This window comes from Heterocephalus glaber, unplaced genomic scaffold (genome assembly GCF_053883595.1).
Source record: "Heterocephalus glaber isolate CG9 unplaced genomic scaffold, H.glaber_assembly_v1.0 deba00000347, whole genome shotgun sequence".
Classification (NCBI taxonomy): Eukaryota; Metazoa; Chordata; class Mammalia; order Rodentia; family Bathyergidae; genus Heterocephalus; species Heterocephalus glaber.
Window position 1 is genome coordinate 50,295,875 of NW_028258143.1, and position 20,589 is coordinate 50,316,463.

At 42.4% G+C, this 20,589-nt stretch overlaps 1 protein-coding gene across 1 annotated transcript in view; it reads left to right on the forward strand.

The window, feature by feature from the left end:
* The window catches only part of Myo3b (myosin IIIB), a 405,667-nt gene that overhangs the window by 277,168 nt on the left and 107,910 nt on the right, over nucleotides 1-20,589 (forward strand). The window contains exon 29 of the mRNA XM_087200133.1: nucleotides 3,478-3,580. Within this exon, the coding sequence (XP_087056259.1) occupies nucleotides 3,478-3,580 (103 nt within the window). The remainder of the gene's footprint in view (nucleotides 1-3,477; nucleotides 3,581-20,589) is intronic.

Genomic DNA, 20,589 nt, shown 5'->3' on the forward strand with positions numbered 1-20,589 from the left:
ATTAATGGAATTTTTCTTATCTCCTCTTCCTAACTCCTATGACCCCCACAGTCAAATCAAGTTGAATGTATATACCTGATCTTTTGTTCTTTCTTCCAGTGATTTTGTCCTTAGCACCTGTCTTGCCACTCCCAGCCTCTGGATCAGTTTCTCAGGGGAGCCATAACAGATTCCATGAACTTTGTAGCCTAAAACAACAGAAGTTTATTCTCTCAACAGTTCTGAAGGATAGAACCCCAAATCAAGGTGTCAGCAAGGTTGGCTTCTCCTAGAACCTTGGAAGCATCTGTTCTATACTGTTCTCCTTTAGCTGCTTGGGTTTCTCTGGGCCCTAGCAGATGCACTGTGTTTGTCCTTACATGGGCAGCACATTCTGTGGTTCTCTGCAAACCTCACCACTCTGTCCTCTTTGCCTAATTCTTGATTTGTGGATGGCCCCAAAGGACTTTGCAACATCTGCTTTCTTCTTGTTTCCCCTGACAGTCAAATGCTTTTCCATCTTATTTCAAAATGTTCTAGTGAAGACCCAATCCAATTTTTCTGGAAACTATGAATGGCTTGTAGAACTCAATCTGATTTTGAAAAGACTTGGCACCTCCAGTGAACTCTACTCCTATTATTGCTTTACTTCATTGAGCCAGAAACCCATAGAGACTTTCTGGGTGACCCATCGCAGGGAAGCCTGTCACCACCCTTGCACACCCCCTTCCCCCCAAGTCAGCATTTTATGAACACGTCTGCTATTCAAGTTCACCATTTTATTTCTCATCCATGTCACTGGTCTAAATCCTTGAACCCAACGCACTCACCTAAATGAGTAACTCTATTTCTCCCTTTTTTTGTGATCCATATCTCCATCTTTCTAATGTCCACGTTCAGTGATTAACTCACCAGAGACATGCCAAAGTGATTCCAGCTGTCACCAGGACACACTTAAAAGTACTTGGCAATTTTGGATCCTGCTTTGAACTCAATGGATTGATAATCTTAAATTACTTAAATTTATCTCTTTAGTCTGACCCAAATCCCTTTCTCTGCTCTTCAGGCAAAGTTAGGCACAGACTTCCTCTAAGCTTTATTAAGAATATTCTGTAAGTGTTCTGTTTGGTTTTTACACTTCACGTAACTCTTAAAATCAATATTTTGATGACTGAAGTGTAAATGAATAAGAAACATGGAATAAGTTCTCCTTTCAATTACATGAACAGAAATTCTGTGTGTTTTTATCGGAAACCCAGGCAAAGTAACTGGAGGCAATCACTAAGCTCCCAGTAAAATCTTGGGGGTCCCTCTCCTTTTGGTTTTGGTTGTGCGCTTTTGTAAGGAGAGTCCCAAACCAAAGTGGGCTCTATGGTCTTCTCTGGCTTTCCTACTATTTTTCATCCTTTTGGAGCGCTGTTAAATTACTATTGTTCCTTTTTTTCCCCCTGAAGATCTCAAAATCGGTGCAATCCCAGGCCTCCACACAAACAATACCATTTAGGTTCTGTTGAATTGGGCCAGAGGACAAGGTTAAAAATTAGTTATGGCTAGCTGGGCATGGTAGCATATATTGGTAATTCCAGCACTCTGGAGGCAGAGGCAAGAGGATTGCTGTGAGTTCAAGGCCAGTGTGAACTACACAGCAAGACCCAATCTCAAAAAAATTAGTTATGGCAATTTTCTTTCTCAATAAGGAAACAGAAATATACTTGCATCCTTAAAGTGGGCTCTTTTTTTTTTTTTTTTTTGGTCAATTATTGCTTTTAGTTTGTTTATGGCAGTGCAAGTGAGCTTGGGGCAACTTGTCTTCAAGAAGGAGACAACCTGCCTGGTGCTCTAACTCAAAGAGTTAATCAATCAGAGAGGGAATCAGTTCATGACATTCTGAAAGGCTGTGGCCCTATGTCTTGACTTCTGCTTTTTTTTCCTTCTTTTTTCAATTTTCTTTCCACTATTTGGTTATAAACCCTTTTTAAATTTTTTGTTTTGGCACTGAGGATTGAACCCAGGGCTTGTGCGTGCCAGCTAAGCAGTCTACTAGCTCTTTTTACTTTATTTTGAGACAAGATCTCACTAAGTTGCCTAGGCTGGTCTTAAATTTATGATCCTCCTGTTTCAGCCTTCTTGGTAGCTGAGATTACAGGTGTGTGCCACTTCACCTCATGGCTATAATGCTTTTTGTGCAATAATAAAAATCAAATAATGTTTTATTTAAATTTTAGTCTGTATCCTTTTGGCAGCTGTAGCAATAATAGTAATAACAGATGGTTTTATCCACCACTAATAGCCAAAAGAATTATATTTCTCCTTCACAGAGATATTTACATGTAAGGTACCAGACTAGCAATCTAAAATCAGAGCATACTTTTTCCAGAACAGACAACACAAAAACAATTGACTTCTATATTTTTTTCTATATTTCACATCTGTCACGTTATATGTTCTGTCATTATAACCCAAAGTTCTAATGTTTCACGTGTCTTCCATAATATCTTACAATTGCCAAGTTTATGGATCCCCTTTGTTGGTTGTATTTTGGCTTAGCTGCTTCTTTATTATCTAACATAAATGGGTCTCTTTCCTACCCCATTTGATTGGTAGTGACTACTTGGAACTATAATTCTCAGCCCTTGCCACATTAAAATCATTTGAGGAGGTTTTAATAACAGATGCCACCCCCCTGCCCCCACCCCCCAGGATTTCAGAATCTAAAGGCTGGGCTCAGGCATGTTTCAAATCTTCCTTGGTGATTGTCATGCATGGCCAAGGTGAAAGATCATCCATCTGGATCAGGCTCACCTGGACAGCTTGTTGAAAACAAATTTCCAGGCCCATCACCAGGGTTTCTGATGCAGTAGGTCTGCAGTGGGTCTCAAGAATGCACATTTCTAACAAGTTTCTGGATGATGCTAATACTGCTAGTTGGGGGTCCACACTTTGAGAACCACTGTTGTGAAGTATTATGTTGAGGAATCTGAAGATGAATTAAGGAAAAGAGGATCATGATTTGTTAGTCATGGCTGCTATGGTCACAGGAAGGAGCAATTCTATTTGTTAACTTCACTCTTGAGAAACATATCAGTAAACTTCTCAATAATAATGCAAAAGTTGGTTACTCCTTGAATGATTCCCTCTTTGCAGTTAATTCTACTCATGTTATGATAGTTTGTTCCTCAACCCACTGCCCACATGTCCCAGCCAGGTCTAGAATCTGGTCTAGAAGCTGGTCTAATGATCTAGCATGGTGCTCTTCTACCTATTGCAATCTGCTCTTGTTTTCCTATAAGCATGAGTTATTTTATCCAATTTTCTGGCTGAGACCTAGCAAAGGAGTTCCAGAACAGATGAATTTTAATGTCATAGCCTAGAAGAAGGCTTCAGATGATCAGGGAGCAACATCAGGGCCAAGGAGGAGCTACAGAGTGCAAAGAACCCAACCTTATCGACTTTAGAACCTATCCTGAGAATCTTAAGTACTTGCTTGTCTTTTCTCAGTTCTGAAAGCCTCTACTGACCAGAAAAGCTGCCCAGAAGCTGAAGCCAACAATGGTCAAGCTGAAACTTCAAGCACCTTTCCTGCCATCACTGAGAAAAGTCGGTGAGTCTCACTCATGCAAGTTCTCTGTTGTAAACTCAAGTGTTCCGTTACAGTGGACAATGCAGTGTTTCCACCACTATGTAATTTTGGAGAGTTGTTGAGAATGGAGCCAAAAGTGTCTCCCATCAGATTCTGCCAATAAAGAGGTGATCACCTCGTCTTTATTGTATAAGAGCTACCTGAACTCAGTTCTGCTTTTTGAGTTCTTGTCACGGTAAAGCCTGTACTTGGCCTTACTGGCTTAAATTAGTGGTTCTCAACTGGAGGAAGTTCCTCCTGCCCCACCAGACACTTGGCAATGTCTGCACATTTGTGGTGGTCACAACTTTGGGGGGAAGGGTTATACTACTACCGTGTAGCGGCCAGAAACAAGTGATGCTCTTAAGGATCCCAGAAAACATGCCATTATGTCCTTGCAACAAAGAAGTGTCCAGTCCAAAATGCCAATAGTCCTGAAGCTGAGAAACTTTAGGTTACTTGCTCAAATATCCAAAATAGTTTATTCAAGGGTACTTAAGGAGAAGAACTAACACCTCCCATTAGAATAACAAAGTTTAGAATTTCTAATCTGGCAGAAAGATCACTGAATTTCCCAGATACAAGATTTGGGTTCTGGTCTTTGTGCTAACATCTTCCAGCCATTTGACCTTGGCCAAATCAGTGATCCAACTTGGAAAATGAACTTCAGCCTGACTCCCCTCAATCTTGATAATGACTGACTTTACTGAGAATATCTGAGCCCTTCCCATGTCCTTTTCTGCACCTTGCATCTCTTCTTCTCTTCACTGACCTTTTTTCCCTTGTTCTCATCTCCTGGACCACAAGTCTTTCTTGCATAGTGTTCCAGCCCCGCAGGCCCTACCACAGTGGGCACTGTAAAGGGAAACTCAAAGTTTTCCTTGAAAGGTTTGACAATTGAGTTTGCTGAAAATGAATGGACAGTAGATTAATAGGAGAGAAGGCATACAAATGTATTAACATGTACTTGTGCATAAGAACCACACAAAATATGAAACTCCAGGGCTCGATGCCTGAGGCTTAGACATCCTCTTCCTAGGGGAGAGGCATAGGCAGTCTTAGTGGAAGGGAGTTTTAGAGAGAGAATGAGCTAGGATTACAGACACTGGCCTGGGACGAAGTTCCTCTGGGCTCTAGGTGTGCTGTTTGATTTTTCAGTCTCTTCCTCTGTGATATGAGTTTAATTTTCCTTGGTTAATGAAATTTCAGTAAGAGGATGGAAGGTTGTTGTGCTCCTCTTTGGTGGATCTGGTCTGCTGGTAGATAAGAGTTCAGATAAAGCCCTTCCTGCATTTGTTGCCTCTGAGGTACAGATGTCAAGTGTCACTTGCTGAACCTCTGCAGCACACATGTTGCTCTCCCATCCTTCCCACTCTGCTATCTCTCCCCGTTTTGCTTTCACCAGGCCCCATCATAACAAAATCCTGCCTTAGCCTAGTCCCTACCTCTTCCTGCTTTTACCAGCAGACTTCCTCAGACCAGCGTTTGGGTCTGCTGCCTCATCGCTCACCAAACCAATCCCTCCTGCCTTAACCCTGTAATAGGTGCCTTCACCGTGTCCCTAAGCCTGTCCTCAGGAAGCTCAGCTCCAGTAACCTCATCTTCACCAGACTCTTTGTGGCATTCAGCAGCATGGGCCACACTTCCTTGAATTGTCCCCAGGAGTCTGCAGGACTGTTTTCTTCAGGTTCCTCCCCAAGCATATCCTTAGTCTCTGTTTTCTCTGGCTCCTTCTCTGCTACCCACCATGGGAAGGCAGGCTATTCTCCATGTCCTGGACTGTCCTCTTTCCCTACTTCACCCGAGTGCTGTCATCTCACTGGTGTCAGCTCTCAGCTGCACAAGCTTGAGTCCCAGATCTCTGTTCTGACCTCCATCCCCACTCCCACCGCCTGCTGGACACGTGCTCCTGATTTACACCCCAGGCCTCTGCAGAAAATCGCCCATGAAAGTATCTCCACCAGACCTTGGCACTCTGGCCTTGAAATCCAGCACTGTCATTGTTGATTCCAGCCTCTCACTTAAGCCCATCTCCAGTCACTTTTTAAGGTCCAGGTCTGCATTGACTTCTTTCTTACTCCTTCTCTCCTCTTTTTTTTTTTTTTTTTTGGTACTGGGAATTGAACTGGGGTCCTTGCGCTTGTGTAGCAGGCAGCAAAACCACTGAGCTAAATCCCCGGCCCTCTCCTTCTCTCCTCTGAACAGACCAGCTTTTCTGACACCCGATCGATTGTCCTACATCTTATTCTTATGTGTTCAAAGGACTTTAATGGCTTCCCATTTTAGGTCAAAATCTGCTATCCCACACCTCTCCCTTCCTGCTCCTGGTTGTCTCCAGGGCTCACCTCCAGCTTGTCCCTGTACCCACCCCGTGGCTAGCTGGAACTAGACTTGTTATTCTGCCAATGCACCTGCCCATTTCTTCTTTTCTTCACTCATTTCTTTTTGTTCAACTCTTCCCTTTTCATCAAGATACATCTTCATGGCCTTTTCTACTATGAAGGCCTTAATCTCTTTAACATTCCTTCAGCCGTAGTCCATTTGCAAAGGTGCTGTTTCACCACAAGGTAATGAGCTTGTTCCCAATGTAAATCAGCCCACTGCTTTCTTCATCAAGAAAGTCTTGTTACAATAAAGAAGCAAACAAACAAGCCAAACTCAACAGTGATGATTTGTATCCTGGCACAAGCTCCTTATGGCATTGTGTGTGGTAACAATGCACAGACTGGGTCCTCAGACCACACTTTAGTTTATCAACTCTAGCTTTGAATTTTGTCTGGTGTTGTGGATGATCACATACTAGGAAGTTAGCTTCTCACAGGTGAAGACTGGGTCTTATTTATTTCTTCCTATAGCTAATATACATAGCAGGCACTTGCTGAATTAATGGGGCTGACTTCCAAGGCCACTTCTCAGGACCTAGATTTTAATGAAAGAAATGTTCTTCTTGTATAGTCCGTGGGTGGTGGCAGCAATAAGAAGATCCAGCATAATTAATCAGACAGGGTTGTGGCATCCCTGTTCCAGAAGCTGGGACCCTTTTATCCCTCTGTGTTTAATTGCCAACTCAATGTTCTGTGGATCAGTACAGAGCTGATAGAAGGGAATTCTTGGGCAGGGATAGAGGGGCCAGGGGGAAGGTAGAAAAAGAAGACAGATGAGTTGTCTAGTGACGACGTTCTCAGTGGCAAGCAATAGACCTCCAACCAATAGATTCAAGGATCCCTTGGGACAAGTGGTCAGCCACTGGGGGATACCATCAAGGATACAGCCCCCTTGCATCTCTTTGCTTTGCTAGTCTCAGCATGTTGGCAGTGGCCCTATTTAGGACCTCAGATGACTGAAGGAACACTAAGCATCCCTTCCTCACATGTCAAGGTCTGAACTGGGAAGAAAGAGCAGGCTGGGACAGGGTTCTCTTCTGGGATTTCTCTCCAGACTTTTCCAGAAGTCCCCCAGGAGACTTGCCTTGCATGTCATTAGCTAGAATTTCCAGTAGTGGCTCTGCAGGGGAGCTGCAGTGCGGGCAGGGAAAGTGCACGTTAGCATTTCAGCTTCTACAGGAGAAAGTAGGCAAGGGAGGAAGGGACTGAAGAAGCAACCAACCGCGTGTGCCTTAGAGTCCTCAGGGGCAGTGAAGCAGTAAATAAGTATCTACCATGGAAAGACAAAAGGAAGGTAAACTGGAGGGAAGAGTTCGTAAGGAAGACCCAGAACTGACCAGAAACACTGCTGAGAAGACCAACAGAAAAGTATTGAGGTCACTGTTCCAACTCACCCAACACTTTCTGCGAGGCCAGGCTTTCCCATACATGATCTCCTCTCCTTCAAACACCAGTCTTTTTTTTTACTGACTCCATGTTACAGATGAGTAAACTGGATCTGGTGACGGCTAAGACAAGCAGCTTCCAAATGCTATTTTAGTACCTAGTGTTGGGTTGCTGGGACATAGCTCAGTGGTACAGTGCTTGCCTAGCATGTTCAAAGCCTTGGGGTTGATTCCCAGCACTTGGGGGTGGAAACCAATGTGCTTAATCTGATGTGTCAGATTTACCTAGTGCTGGCCCTTATTGGCTAGTCTGGAAATCATGGGATCACTCAGTGCTACACAGATATGAATGGCAGGTCTGGGGTTTGTTTTGTTTGTTTTTGGTACCAGGGATCCAATTCGGGTCCTTGTGCTTACGCAGCAGTCGGAGAAACCACTGAGCTAAATCCCCAGCCCAGGTCTGGGGTTCCAATCCATATCTTTTTGTCCCCAACAGTAACAACAACAGCTAACTTGGTATTCTCTAACATCCTCCTGTGCACTGGGTCAAGTGTATTACATGCATTAAACTAGCCAGTGTGTGGAAGAGACACACATTTTATACTCCTGACATTAGAGAGTACATTTAGAGATTAACTTGCTAATGTCATTTAGTAAAGTGACATAGTCAGGATTTGAACACAGGCCTTCTACTCCAGCACCCACACTTTGTCTTACCCCCAGTACTGTGGATTGAACCCAGGACCTTAAATTTTGACACAGATCTCTCTAAGTTGCTAAGTTGCCCAGGCTCAGGTAAAACTTGCAGTCCTCTTGCCTCAGCTTCCCAGAGCCCTGGAATTACAGGCATGCACACTATACCTGGCTAGCACCCATACTTTTAACTGGTATAGTCTACTAACTATCTAGGGTCAGGGCTCCAAAGGATAGTCCAGGGCCTTTTCTGGTGCACCCATGTTGTCTCTATACTTGTCATTACTTAAATCTTAGACCACAGCTGGCTAAGGGATACACCTTGACTGACATAAAACTGTCACCCTGTGACTGATGGAGAACATTCCAGCACCCTGTTCCTGGGAGAAGGCCTACAGCCTCATAGGAAAGGTGCTTGTGTGCATGACAGGCTGGGGAGAAACCAGCCTGGTGGGGTGGTCAGGGGGAAGCAGAAGGCAGCCTGCAACAGAGTGGGAGTAGTCTTTTTAGGTGGTGGGCCTTTGTTCCCGTGATGGTAATCCTCCATTTTAATGCTGATAGGTACAATGGTGAGGATTATGCCCTTAATTTAATTTGGCCTTCATATGGCAAAGCTCTTGCCAGGCTTTTTATGTGACTTTCTTTAGCACAGCCAGCCTGTTGTCATGTAAAAGGAGCGCACAGGAAGGAGGCCTGAGATTGATGATGCCGGTGCAGATGTTTCTGCAGGGCAGCTTGGAACACAGCCCCAGAGAAGCTACTTCACTGTGGGCCACTTCTGTGGGGGATCAGCCTCTGGGTGATGGGGACCTCCCCACTTAGGCAGCACAGGAGAGCTGGCACCTCGTAGGAGGGAGAAATGAGCACATATTTCTCCTGTGTGTTACCCTTGTGGTTCCGTGGCTTGGAGCCAGTTGGGCTGACCTCAGAATTGATGATCCAGAGAAGCAGTCTCCCAGTCAGCAGGGCTGACTGCCGGCCAGATTTGCATGTGAGCTGTGAAGTGCAGATTGCCACATAGCTTGACAAACAGTCTGTGTGGGGAGTCACTGTGGAAATATGTGGCAGTGCTAAGATGATGGAACAGGATGACTCCTCAGCAAATGGCCTACCACTGTGGCGCAATTGGCACACTAATGCCATTGGAGGACCTCATAGGGGACCAGAGGGAAAATGGCAGCATGGCCTTCTTTGATGAGGTGCTTGACAATGTAGAAGAGGCTGTGTGTTACTGATTTCGGTAGAAAAAGGTGGGCTTTGGTGACAGACCTGGGTTTGAATCTTAGCTACTTAGGGCCTCTGAGATATTGAGCAAGTTCCTTTCTTTTTCTGAATCTTAGTGTCCTGGACTGCAAAAAAGGGAATAATTGGGATGATTAAAGGTTATCTATCCAAAGGAGATAGCAAAGTTGCAAACTTTAGTAAATGTTCAATATAAAGAAATCAGTGAGAGCCAAGCATGGTGGCACATGGCTATAGTCCCAGCACTGTGGCAGTCTGAGGCAGGAGGGTCTCAAGTTCAAGCCCTGCCTGACCGACTTAGCCACTTATGGCGATCCTGTCTCAAAAGTTAAAAAAACAAGCAAAGGTAAACATTGTTAAAAAAAAATAATTGGTAGTGAGTTATTTACTGTGGCAAAACAAATATTAGTAGTGATACAAGTATTTAACAGGATTTTATAAATCTGACCTCATAGGAAGGGCCAAGACCTCTCTGGTTTAGCTGTAAAAATGTAGATGAAAATAAACATTGAGGTTTTTCAACACTTTTTGCCAAATTATATTTTGTGTTCCTGGCTCTTATCTCAGGAGTAAATCCAAGGTTGACTTTGGACCCAAGACTTGTCCTTGCAACATGGCTAGGATGCCACTAGCCCACCCTGAGACAACTTTCCGAGCTTAGTTGATTATTAAGCTTTCTTAGATTTTCTAGATTTTAAAGATAGTGATTAGTCACATTTATTTTTCAAATCATTTTGAGGCCAGAAACCTTATCACCAGCTAAAAAGAGCTTCAAGGAAAAAAAAATCTGTTCTGAGTTATATTTTTCCTTGTGGATTTGCTTATGGCTGTACATAAATATTTATCTGAACTATTTCAACAGACCCTAAATCACCTGTGATCCTTATGGAAGGGACCCTTTAAAAAGAGTTGTGTATGTCAAGAATGTCAGCAATCTCTTTATAGTACCAGATTCCAAGGGCCGGGGCCTCTTTGAAAGTATTTGGAGCTCTTTGGTGGTTTTCAGCATGTCTTTGGTTTTCTGATTTCTCTCCATCTCTTTGTGCCATTTCTTCTGGATGGAAGTCCCCAGCCAGTCCTTGCTTTACCTGTTGATGTATTCCGCCTCCCTCAAGGATGCAATTCCTGTGGTACTTCCTGCATGGTGGCCTTGAAACAGAGTAGGGCAGGTTAGCACCCTCCGCAGGAGAGACGGTGCGGTCTGTGGGTTAGTGGCAAGATATGCAGGGTTTCAGGGGCAGGGTGTTGAGAGATGCTGTGTAAGGAAGGCTGAGGTGGGGTGCAGTGAGGTGAGCAGGGAGCATATAGGGCAAGACAGATGGAAGCTGGGATCTGGGAGGCCTTAAAAATGGTGCAAAATATTTTGGATATTTTCCATAGGCCAAAAGATGCAAAGCTATAGTCTTTGAATGGAATAAGGTCTACAGACAAATTTTGCTTGGCCTGTAGAATGTTTTTAAATCTTCTTGGTTTCCAAAGTATAAACATAAATTAGGGATGTGGCTCAGGTGTAGAACATTTGCCTGGCATGTGCAAGGCCCTGAGTTCAATTCCCAGCACTACAAAAAAAAAAGTATAAACATAGAAATATTTCATGTAACAATTCGGATTCTTATAGCTCCTGGAAAATTGGAGTGTCCAATAGTGATCTGCTGCAGTGAGTTGGGAAGCTATATTCCATGTCTCCCTGCTCCCTGGCCTGCTGGGTTCAGGCCTGGTGCTGCCAATATCTGAGTTTGGTTCCTGGGCCCTGTGTGAAGAACATCATCCAAGTACAGGAGATGTTTAAGTGAAGACTCCAGAGCCAGAGGGTCTCTGTTCTGGGCTCCGGTCTGTGTCTAGCAGTCAAAAGACCGAGGGTGAGCATGTTTCCAGTATGGTACCTATATCATAGAGCAAACTGTAAGAAACACTTGGAAGATGATCTAGCTTATATTAAGTGGACCAAAATGTTAGGTGTTATTACTCTGTCCCATGAGAGATAATAAATCCTAGAGCTAAAACTATCACTCATGTCTGTATCACTCACAGAATCTAGAATCCTTGACCATTATAAACATAACATAAAGTAGTTGGTGAGTGGATGAATGATTACATGCTCCTTTGTTCTGAAGAACTGCTTTCTACTTTTTAAAATGTGACTTGAGCATGTTAGTTAAGTTTTTCATACAGTTAGGACCTAGTTTTCTTTAAAAGCCAGTGGTTCTAATTGTATCATTTTTCTGTAAGGGGTCTACCTTCCTAACTCAAAATAAAAGCAACATTCAGAAAGATGCTCTCTCTCTCTCTCTGTCTCTGTCTCTGTCTCTGTCTCTGTCTCTGTCTCTCTCTCTCTCTCTCTCTCTCTCTCTCTCTCTCTCTGTGTGTGTGTGTGTGTGTGTGTGTGTGTGTGTGTGTGTGTGTGTTAAGAAGTTCAGCTGTTGGCAGGTAGCTATCAGTGGTTACTACCTGGAGTTAAGGGCCAGCTGCTACGAATGAGGACTTAGTGTACTTCAGTTGAAATGATGTTGAGGTACATGTTTGACTTAGGTTTTCTAACCCACCCACTCTGGCCATTCCTACTTCAAAGCAGTATTTTTACGCCTGGTGCCTCAGACAAAGACAGTCAGCTTGGCAAAAGAACCTATTTCAGGTTTTCCAGCACATATAGCTGGAGTCAATTTCATCCCACCAAGGCCTTCAAGGAGGCCTTCTATGGATATGAACTTTTGTGATTACATTAATTTATCCCAAACTCTTTTGCTATTGACAAAGCTGCTCTGCAGAGTTGACCTGTAAGATTGGATACACTTTGTCTCCAGAAAGCTTGTACATCTATACAGCCACATTTAATTTTATTTGGGTAAATAGTATCTAAAACTGAATGAGGAGTGTTTACAATTCTTAAAAGATGCTCTTTAATTTTGTGCTTTGAGATGTCAGATGGTTCTCTTCTGTCTTACAAAAATCAGTTATTTAACATGATAATACATCCACTTTTTCTTTTTTCCCTTTCACTGTTTTTTTTTCTTATTTTAATGTAACACAAGTAGTTATTAATAAAGAAAATATGAAAAGCTCTCTTCTCACTTATATGAAAAAAACACAAAATTTCACAACAAAATTTTTTAAAAGAAATCTCAGTCTCTTTCGCTCTTTTCTTTTTTCTCTTCTTCCTTCCTTTCCTCTTGTCTTTCTCCCTATATAGCTAATATCCTATATTACTAAAGTTTTGGACTCTAAAAGGCAACTTCAAGTAATGAGAAAATCTGGTAAATTCTCTGACCATTTCTCTATCCCTTGTCCCCTTCCTATACTGCCCATTTTGCAAGTGTAGGAAATTCTAGAAATTCAGCAAATTGTGAATGCCTCCTTTGTATCCTCATCAGGATCTTTACCATATTTAGGCTCAGAACGAATACCTGCCCCAAATATCTTTACGTACGGAACCTATTTTAAAGAATTTGAGAAAAGAAAACTTAGTCAAATGGGAAATACTACAGGAAACATTTTTTTTCTTTGTGTAAAAATGCATTTTGTGTAAGAGTATTTCATTATCAACACTTAGAATTATAAATCTAGATTATAATCTTACAAACTGAAAGATTAACTCTGTACATTCCCTCAACCTTACTAACTTTATTTTCATTTTCTTCTCTAGATTAGAAAGAAAAGACAGTATTTGTTTCAGTACAAAGTGTATTTTGTGAATGAAATAGCAATGGGTTCCTACCTGTAGGACACAAATAGGCTCATAGGTTTCCCATTAGTGTCTCCCGGTCACTTAATAAAGAAGCAGCCTGAGCAAATGTTTGCCATCAAAGCTGTTAACAATAGTAATGTCATAGTCTCTCCATGTTCACCTCAGTAACTCCTCAAACTGGTCTCCTTGATCCATAGCAAAATGGGGAGGAGTGCTTCTGTCCCTTTCATCTGAATGGTGGAGGTGGGGACAACAGAGAGCAATAGAGAGCTCTGGCAAAGGGGACCTCTCGAAACTGCTGGGACTGGGAAATTAGATAATAAACAGTTCCGATACCAAGATTCTAATGGCCCAAGATCAACACAGTCTGGAGATGCAGGCAGGAGTGGCCCTCCCCAGAGAGCCCTTTGTGTCAACAAGAACAGCCAGTGTTCCTGGCCAGCTCCCAGACTCAGAGTGGGGCTATCATTTTTGTTTGCTTTGCAAATATCTTAATGGGAAGTGGTTCAACACCACCTATGGGTTAATCTGAAGGGCTCTGCCTGGCAGCTGTTGGCTCTCAGAACCACATGGCCACTCTCGGGTGAAGGGAGTTAGGCTGGTGTTTACTGCCCCGCGCCAGGTTGAGGCATCTTCTCTGCTGATTGGATTTACTAACTGGCAGGAAGCACCTTGTTGTCTTTTATTTTTAGTTGGTTCCTCCTGGAGGGTAAGGATGTTATTCTCAGATCCAACTGTGCTTTCCCCTGGAAGGCAGGGCTGTTATTTAAATTATTTACAGTAGCATGAAGCACCCTCTTTCACCTAAACTCATTCTTGCAGAACCTGAAATTTGGTGTTTACAGGTGCAGTGCTGGTGCATTGATGGTGGGGGTGATATTGTCTGTCGGGGTGGGGGGAAGAAGGATTTCATCTGTTAGCCTGCGGGAGGACAGGCAGTGGGCGCTGCAGCCTGTCTTCACCGGGGATCTAAAGCCTTGAGTAGGTAGTAAATTTCTTAAGAATCCCTGCTCTGCTATTTCTTAGATTCCCTCTCTGCCCAAACATGGCTTTTGTGTGTCTTGACCATGAGACAAATGCTTCCCCAGAGCAAGGCATGATGGTACCAGCTTGTACTCCCAACCCTCTGGGAGGCTGAGACAGGAGAATTAGAAGTTTGAGCCCAGCCTGAGTGACTTAGTAAGACCGTGTCTTAAAATGAAAAATAAAAATGGGCTGGGGTACAGCTTAGTGCAAAGACCCTGGGTTCAATCCCCAGCTCCACCCGCTCCCCCACAAAAATCTTCCCTGGCCGATGTGAACAAGCCATGCCTTTCTCCATCTGGGTCTGTTGACACGGACACAGATGATCCCCTTCTCTGATTTCCTCACTGGATTTTGGGTGGGATTGGATAGTTTAAATAAAACAGGTTAGTGAAGTCCCTGGAGCGATGACAGACTTGTACAGTTTCCAAATGCTGAATTTGTAAGAATACAGCGAGCTCAGATCACTTGGTATGTGTTGGGAAAAAGATCCAGCCACCCTCAGGAACAATGAAGCTCTGCTTCTAAAGCCTTATTTTTTCCTACGGGTTTCTATTGTTCGATGGCCTGATGGTGAGATCAGGGCTCCTGGAGGCCACTAGACCTGCTTCTGGGGGTAAGTAGTTCCTGAATCCACTCATTTCCTCAGAGCCTCAGTCTTCACATGTTTAAGTGGAAGATCAAATGGCACAGTATCTACCTAACCAAGTCATGAAAGTTAAATGAGATACCATATGCAAGCCTACAGCATCTCATCTAAGCCATACAAGCACTCATAAATAGGAGGAGCAGTTGTTGTCATCCCTAAGGAGTAGTTGTTGCATCCACCTCTCTTTAGGTAAGTTTTAGTATTGTGCATTTTTTCCTGACATTTATTTTGGAGTCTGTTAACTCCAACTTTTTAAAATCACCCCATTGCCAAATTCAGGACACATTGAGCATCAAAGTAAATAGTGATGATAAAAGAGTGTAATCCATTGAACAAAAGAGGAATTCATGAATCCACATGGATGGAAGAAAAGAGGGAAAAGAGGGAAGAAAGTTCTTCTTTGCAATTAAAATGTGAAACAGTAAATGTGTTTGAAATGATGGAAACAGAAAATCACCATTTGGCAACTGCCAAAATAATAATTGTTGCTGGTGAGAATCATGAATGAATGCTAAAGCTCATGGGTGAAGGTTGAAAGAGTCACAGCCAGCATTTGCATGGTTTTAGAGTGAATCCCAGTAGGAAACTTATTACAGACAGTCAGTCAGCATATTATTACAGACAATCAATCTGTCCTGTAACTGAGCAACTGATAGAGTGTGGCTCCTGATGCCCACACTGAGAAAAGGACATCTCTTCTGTGGGTTTCCGGACAAATGCTCGGGACCTGGACTTAATCACGAGGCAGCAGCACACAAACCCTAACAGAGGGGTCTTTGGCAAAATAACTGGCCTGTGGGCTTCAAAATGAAATGCAGAGGAAGCCTGAGGAAGTCCCAGATGAAAGGAGACTATGGGAACATGATGACAATGACAATTGAGTGCAATGTGTGATCCAGGCTAACTTCTACTACAGAAGACATTACGGAGACATTTGCAAAATCCAAATGCAATCTGTAGATTGGATAATTGTATTAATGCTATTAATTCCTTGCTTTTGTTTTCTGGTCATGTAAGGAGAATCCCTTTTCTTTTAAGAAACAGACACTGAAGGATGTTGGAGATAAAAGAGCGTCAGGTTTTCAAACAAGTCTCAAATGATTCAGAAAAACTTGTGTTTTTGTGTGTAGCTGTACGTGTGTAGCTGTACATTTGTATTGGTACTTCAGAAAGACAGAGAGGGAGGACAGAGCAAATACATGTTACTAGTTGAAGATGCTTCTGAGGAATACACAGACTTCCTTGTACTCTTCTTGTATATTTGTTATAAACATAAATTAAATCAAAATTAAAAATTACAATAAAAAATCAAGTCAATCCCACTTCCTGTCCTTTACACAGAGCAATTTATTAGCCAGTCTCTTTTGATTCCAAAACCTTCTCCATCCACACCTAAATATATATCCACATCATCCTTGCCCCGGTTGGTGTCTGTTCTCAGACATCTCTGGTGTGACATTGTCATTAGTCACCTCCTTCTGCACGTCTCAGCCCCACCCCTTTCTTCCCACCCCATCATTGAGGGCTGTGCATGTCACACCTTCATTTCAGTGCTTCTCTTTCCCCAAACTGCTTTCAGAATTAAAGGAGGAAGACTCGGTGCAATATGATCCTATGCCAGCATGGTAGTGCAAAGAACATCACCGGAGGAACTGAGGTGTTAGACCATCTGTCTCTGACTCACTCAGGCAAGACACTTCTCCCCCCTGGGCCTCAGTTTCCCCAGTGACAGCATGAAAAAGATGTAGTAAACCGTCTCTGAAGTTTCCTTTCTCTCCACGAGTCTGTGCTGTGGCCTACTTCAGTCTTTAAAGTGCTAAAACTATAACTCAAATGTAGCTCAGCCCACAAGTTACTGTAAAACCCCATCCAAAGGAAAGGCAGAGATTGTAGAAATGGAACCTCTAGAATACCTCATCATTATCATGCTCCTTTGAAGTGTCTGTGTTTAGGGATTTGTCTTTCAGAAGTGCAAAATCATAAACAATAAGTATAACACTTTGTCAAGTTTGTGTTTAATTTCTAACTTCTGACCCGCATACCCCTCTCTTCTCTCTTTTCTTCCCCTCTCCTTCCCCTCTCTTGTGCTGAGGACCAAACCTGGGGCTTTGCAAGCACTGTACCACTGACTTTTACACACACACACACACACACACACACACACACACTCCTTTTTAAATTCTATTAATATATGTTCTCCCTAAAAATGGCTTGTGATCATTTTCTCCTAGCTCAAGCAAATTTTTCTTTCTATTTCACTGATGAAGAGTGGAGATGCTGGCTTGCCCAAGTTGGAGTTGTTCTACTTGGCAAGGAAAGCTGCAGGATACCCACTTAGATTTGAATTTTATATAAATAATCTTTTTCATATACGTATGTCTCAAGAAGTATTTGAAACTACTTATAGTAAAGAATTATTTGTTGCTTATCTGAAACTCACATTCAGCTGAGTATCTTGGATTTCATCTGGCAGTTGTAGCCCAGGTGATTTGGAACTGAATCTCCTGAATCTCAGGCATAGACCACCTTGGTCGGCTAACGCTGTGCACGTGTTGACAAGGTTCCTCTGACCTCTACATCCCATAACAGCATTTTTTCCCTTTTAGGATCTTTGAAAACATATTTGAAGACATCAATCCAGCTTGTTTCTTAAGGTATTTACTTAGATGTCACCTCCTGCAGCCATTCAAGCTAAAATTGCTGCCCTGCCTTCATCACTTTCTACCCCCTTTTCTCTGTTTAACTGGTTGCAACTTACTTCTTTCTGTTCAAGTTACTACGTTCTGTCTCACTGCTTTAATTACTGTCTGCCATCAGAATGGGGATTCTCAGCAGAGGACTGTCAGGCTCCTTGTGCACTGCTGTATCCCCAGCGCCTGAAAGATAGGAGACAAATTTAATGTTGTTTGTGAGATGAATGCATGATATCTGGGAGGCTGTGGAGGAGCTTAGGTTGACCATGTCATAGATGTTGTGTTTAGAATTTCCAAAAGACTTTCACTAAAGTAGAGCCTGGAGTATGGTACAGTGTGCACATCTTCATATTGGTACATAGACACAAGGTAAGTAAACAGGTAGGGTAGGAGTCAAGGCATCTCCAGCTATAATGGACTTCATCTGCTTGCAACAGGTGCCATTCATTAAGATTCAAAATATGATTGTGTGACTAAGTGTAAAGAATAACAAAATGGAGCTGGATGAGAGGTACTGAGGCTCTGGCTGTAATGCTACTACCTGGGAGGCTGAGGCAGGAGTTATCTTGAGGTCCAGACCAGCTTGGGCTACATAGTGAATTCAAGGGTAGCTTGGAGTACATAGAAAGATCCTATCTCAAACAAAACAAAACAAAAAACCCAAACTGGGCATGGTGGCACATGGCTGAAATCCCAGCACTCTAGGAAGCTGAGGCAGGAGGGATTGAAAACTTGAACCCAGCCTAGGCAATTTACCCAGATCTTGTCTCAAAATAAAAAATAAAAAGAAGCAGTTGGGAGATCAGTATGAAGGCCCTAGGTTCAATCCCCTGTACCACCAAAAAAAAAAAAAAAAAAAGTGCCAGAGAGCACAGACTTACACTCAGCCAGATCTGCTTGTATCTGGGTGTGACCTACACAGGTTACTCACACAGCCTAAGCTTCCACTTCCTGGTCTGTGAAGTGGGGACACTTGGTACACAGCCATCACCAGTGAAATGGTCTGGCCAAGACCTCAGCACAGTACCTGGCACAGGGAAGCTCCTCCCATTGTGACCCCAGGCCTCTGCACCACTTCCACTGGGTGCCACGCAAAGCACTGCTCAGCTGTGAGGCTGTGCCTCAGCCCTCATTCCACAGCCTGAGTCCCTTCTGGTCATCATGCCTTTCATTGCTGCTGCCTCCTTCCCATTCCAGACTCAAAGCCAAGCTTTCTTTGAGCTCCCAAGAGCTGACCAAGAGCTGAAGTGAGCTTTCTGCGTGGGTCCCCGTCAAGTGTCCTTTGTCCCATCAGATGAGCATTCCCAGGTCCTACCTCAGACTTCCACACAGTGACGGCTGCCTGCAATAAAGTAGTGAAGGAAGGAGGGATAAAGAAAAGAAATGATAATGCAAAACTGGCAAATTAAGGCTGGGCTCATGCTTGGGGAAAAGCAATGAGGCACTCAAATAGAATCAGGTTTATGCTGGGGATTTAGCTCAGTGGTACCGCGCCTTAGTTCAATCCCCAATACAAAAATTATCAGGTTTAAAGGGCTCAGGGGAACTCAGAAAATTAGTGTAAGTCCATAAATCTAACTAGTACTAATGTAGAGCAATGGCAGGGTGAAGCGCTTATCAGCCTTTTGGGCCTTTCTAATGGATTTGTCTTTGAGCTATTTTTTTTTTTTTTTTTTTTTTTGTACCAGGGATTGAGCTCAGCGCTTGTGAGGCAGGCACAGTACCACCAAGCTAAATCCCTGGCCCATGAGCTATGTTCTAAAGCTGAAAATAATTGTTTGTTTTAGACCAAACAAATAGCCACATATTTAAGTATAACCTGCATATTCAACTCATTCACAGACAGTACTGACTGAGGTGTGATACAGGATATGCATTCAAAATTGTTACAAAAGGTATCAAGTATACAAAACTAATGAGAAAAAACAATACAATAACTGAGGCTCATTACATTACTCATTACTCCTTGTTTACTCTTTTTCTGTAATACTGATGAACTTATTTTGCACTATTGTTGGTTTCTCTTTTCCTATTCATATTGTATTCCCTCGACATCCTGTGATAAAGCCCAGGAATAATTTTAGAAATTAAGAAATACCAATTAAAATCATAATGAGATACCACAGTTTTTGGCCAAAGATTAAAAAGACTGATAATACCCAGTACTGGTGATATTTTGGGAAATGTGTGTCCTTTCTGACTTTTGTGGATATGCATGTTTATTTTTGTTGCTCTTCTAGAGGAGAATTTGATGATATAATTGAAAAGCTTTAAAATAGGGAAAAGATTTTCTCATCACTTAAAACCCAACAACTTTACCTCTAAGATTTATCCTGGTGAAATAACTAGATGAGTATTCATAACTGTAAGTATTGAGTATTTGATGATCTCTTCTTGTTAATGTGGAAAGCTTGGAAACAATTTAAATATTGAAAATAATTGATTAGTTAAGTCACTTATGATAATCACTCAGTGATACACTGTATGGTCATAAACGGGCACTTGCATGTGTGTTGATTATACAATCACAGATATATGAAAAGATGCTTAGAATTAGAAAAGGAAGGTTAAATGGTAAATAAGTCACTGGCCATTATTTTTTTAAATGTGTATTATAGGGCCGGGAGTTAGCTCAGTGGCACTGCGCCTGCCTGGAAAACACAAGATCTCGAGTTCGATCCCCAGTACCAAAGCAAACAGACAGACAAACAAAAAATGTGTATTATATGTATCATCAAGATATACATCAGGCTGAGGATGTAGCTCAGTGTTACCATGCCTGCCTGGCAAGCACATGGTCCTGAGTTTGATCTCCGGTTCTGGGGGGAAAAAAAATATACATGAAAGTGTTAACTAATTATATCTGAGCTTGGAGATTATCCCTGATTTGTAGTTTTTTCTTCTTGACTATCTGTATTTTTTTTTATGGTTGTATTTATTTTTAATTTATTTTCAACCATAAAAATAATTTTTTAGATTTCTAGGCATGTGGGCATACTCCTAGCTATTCGGGAGGCTGAGGCAGAAGGATCTTGAATTTAAGGCCAACCAGGGAACTTGTCTCAAAATAAAATAAAATTAAGTTCTGGGGATGTAGCTCAGTGGTACCTGGGTTCAATTCCCAACACTGCAAATAATAATAATGATAATTTTTTAGTCAGAAGAAGGAGGCAAGAGTGTGCTGCCAGTTCTCTTAGTTATGTTAGAGGGAAAGAAAGGTACTACGACATTTTCATTGAT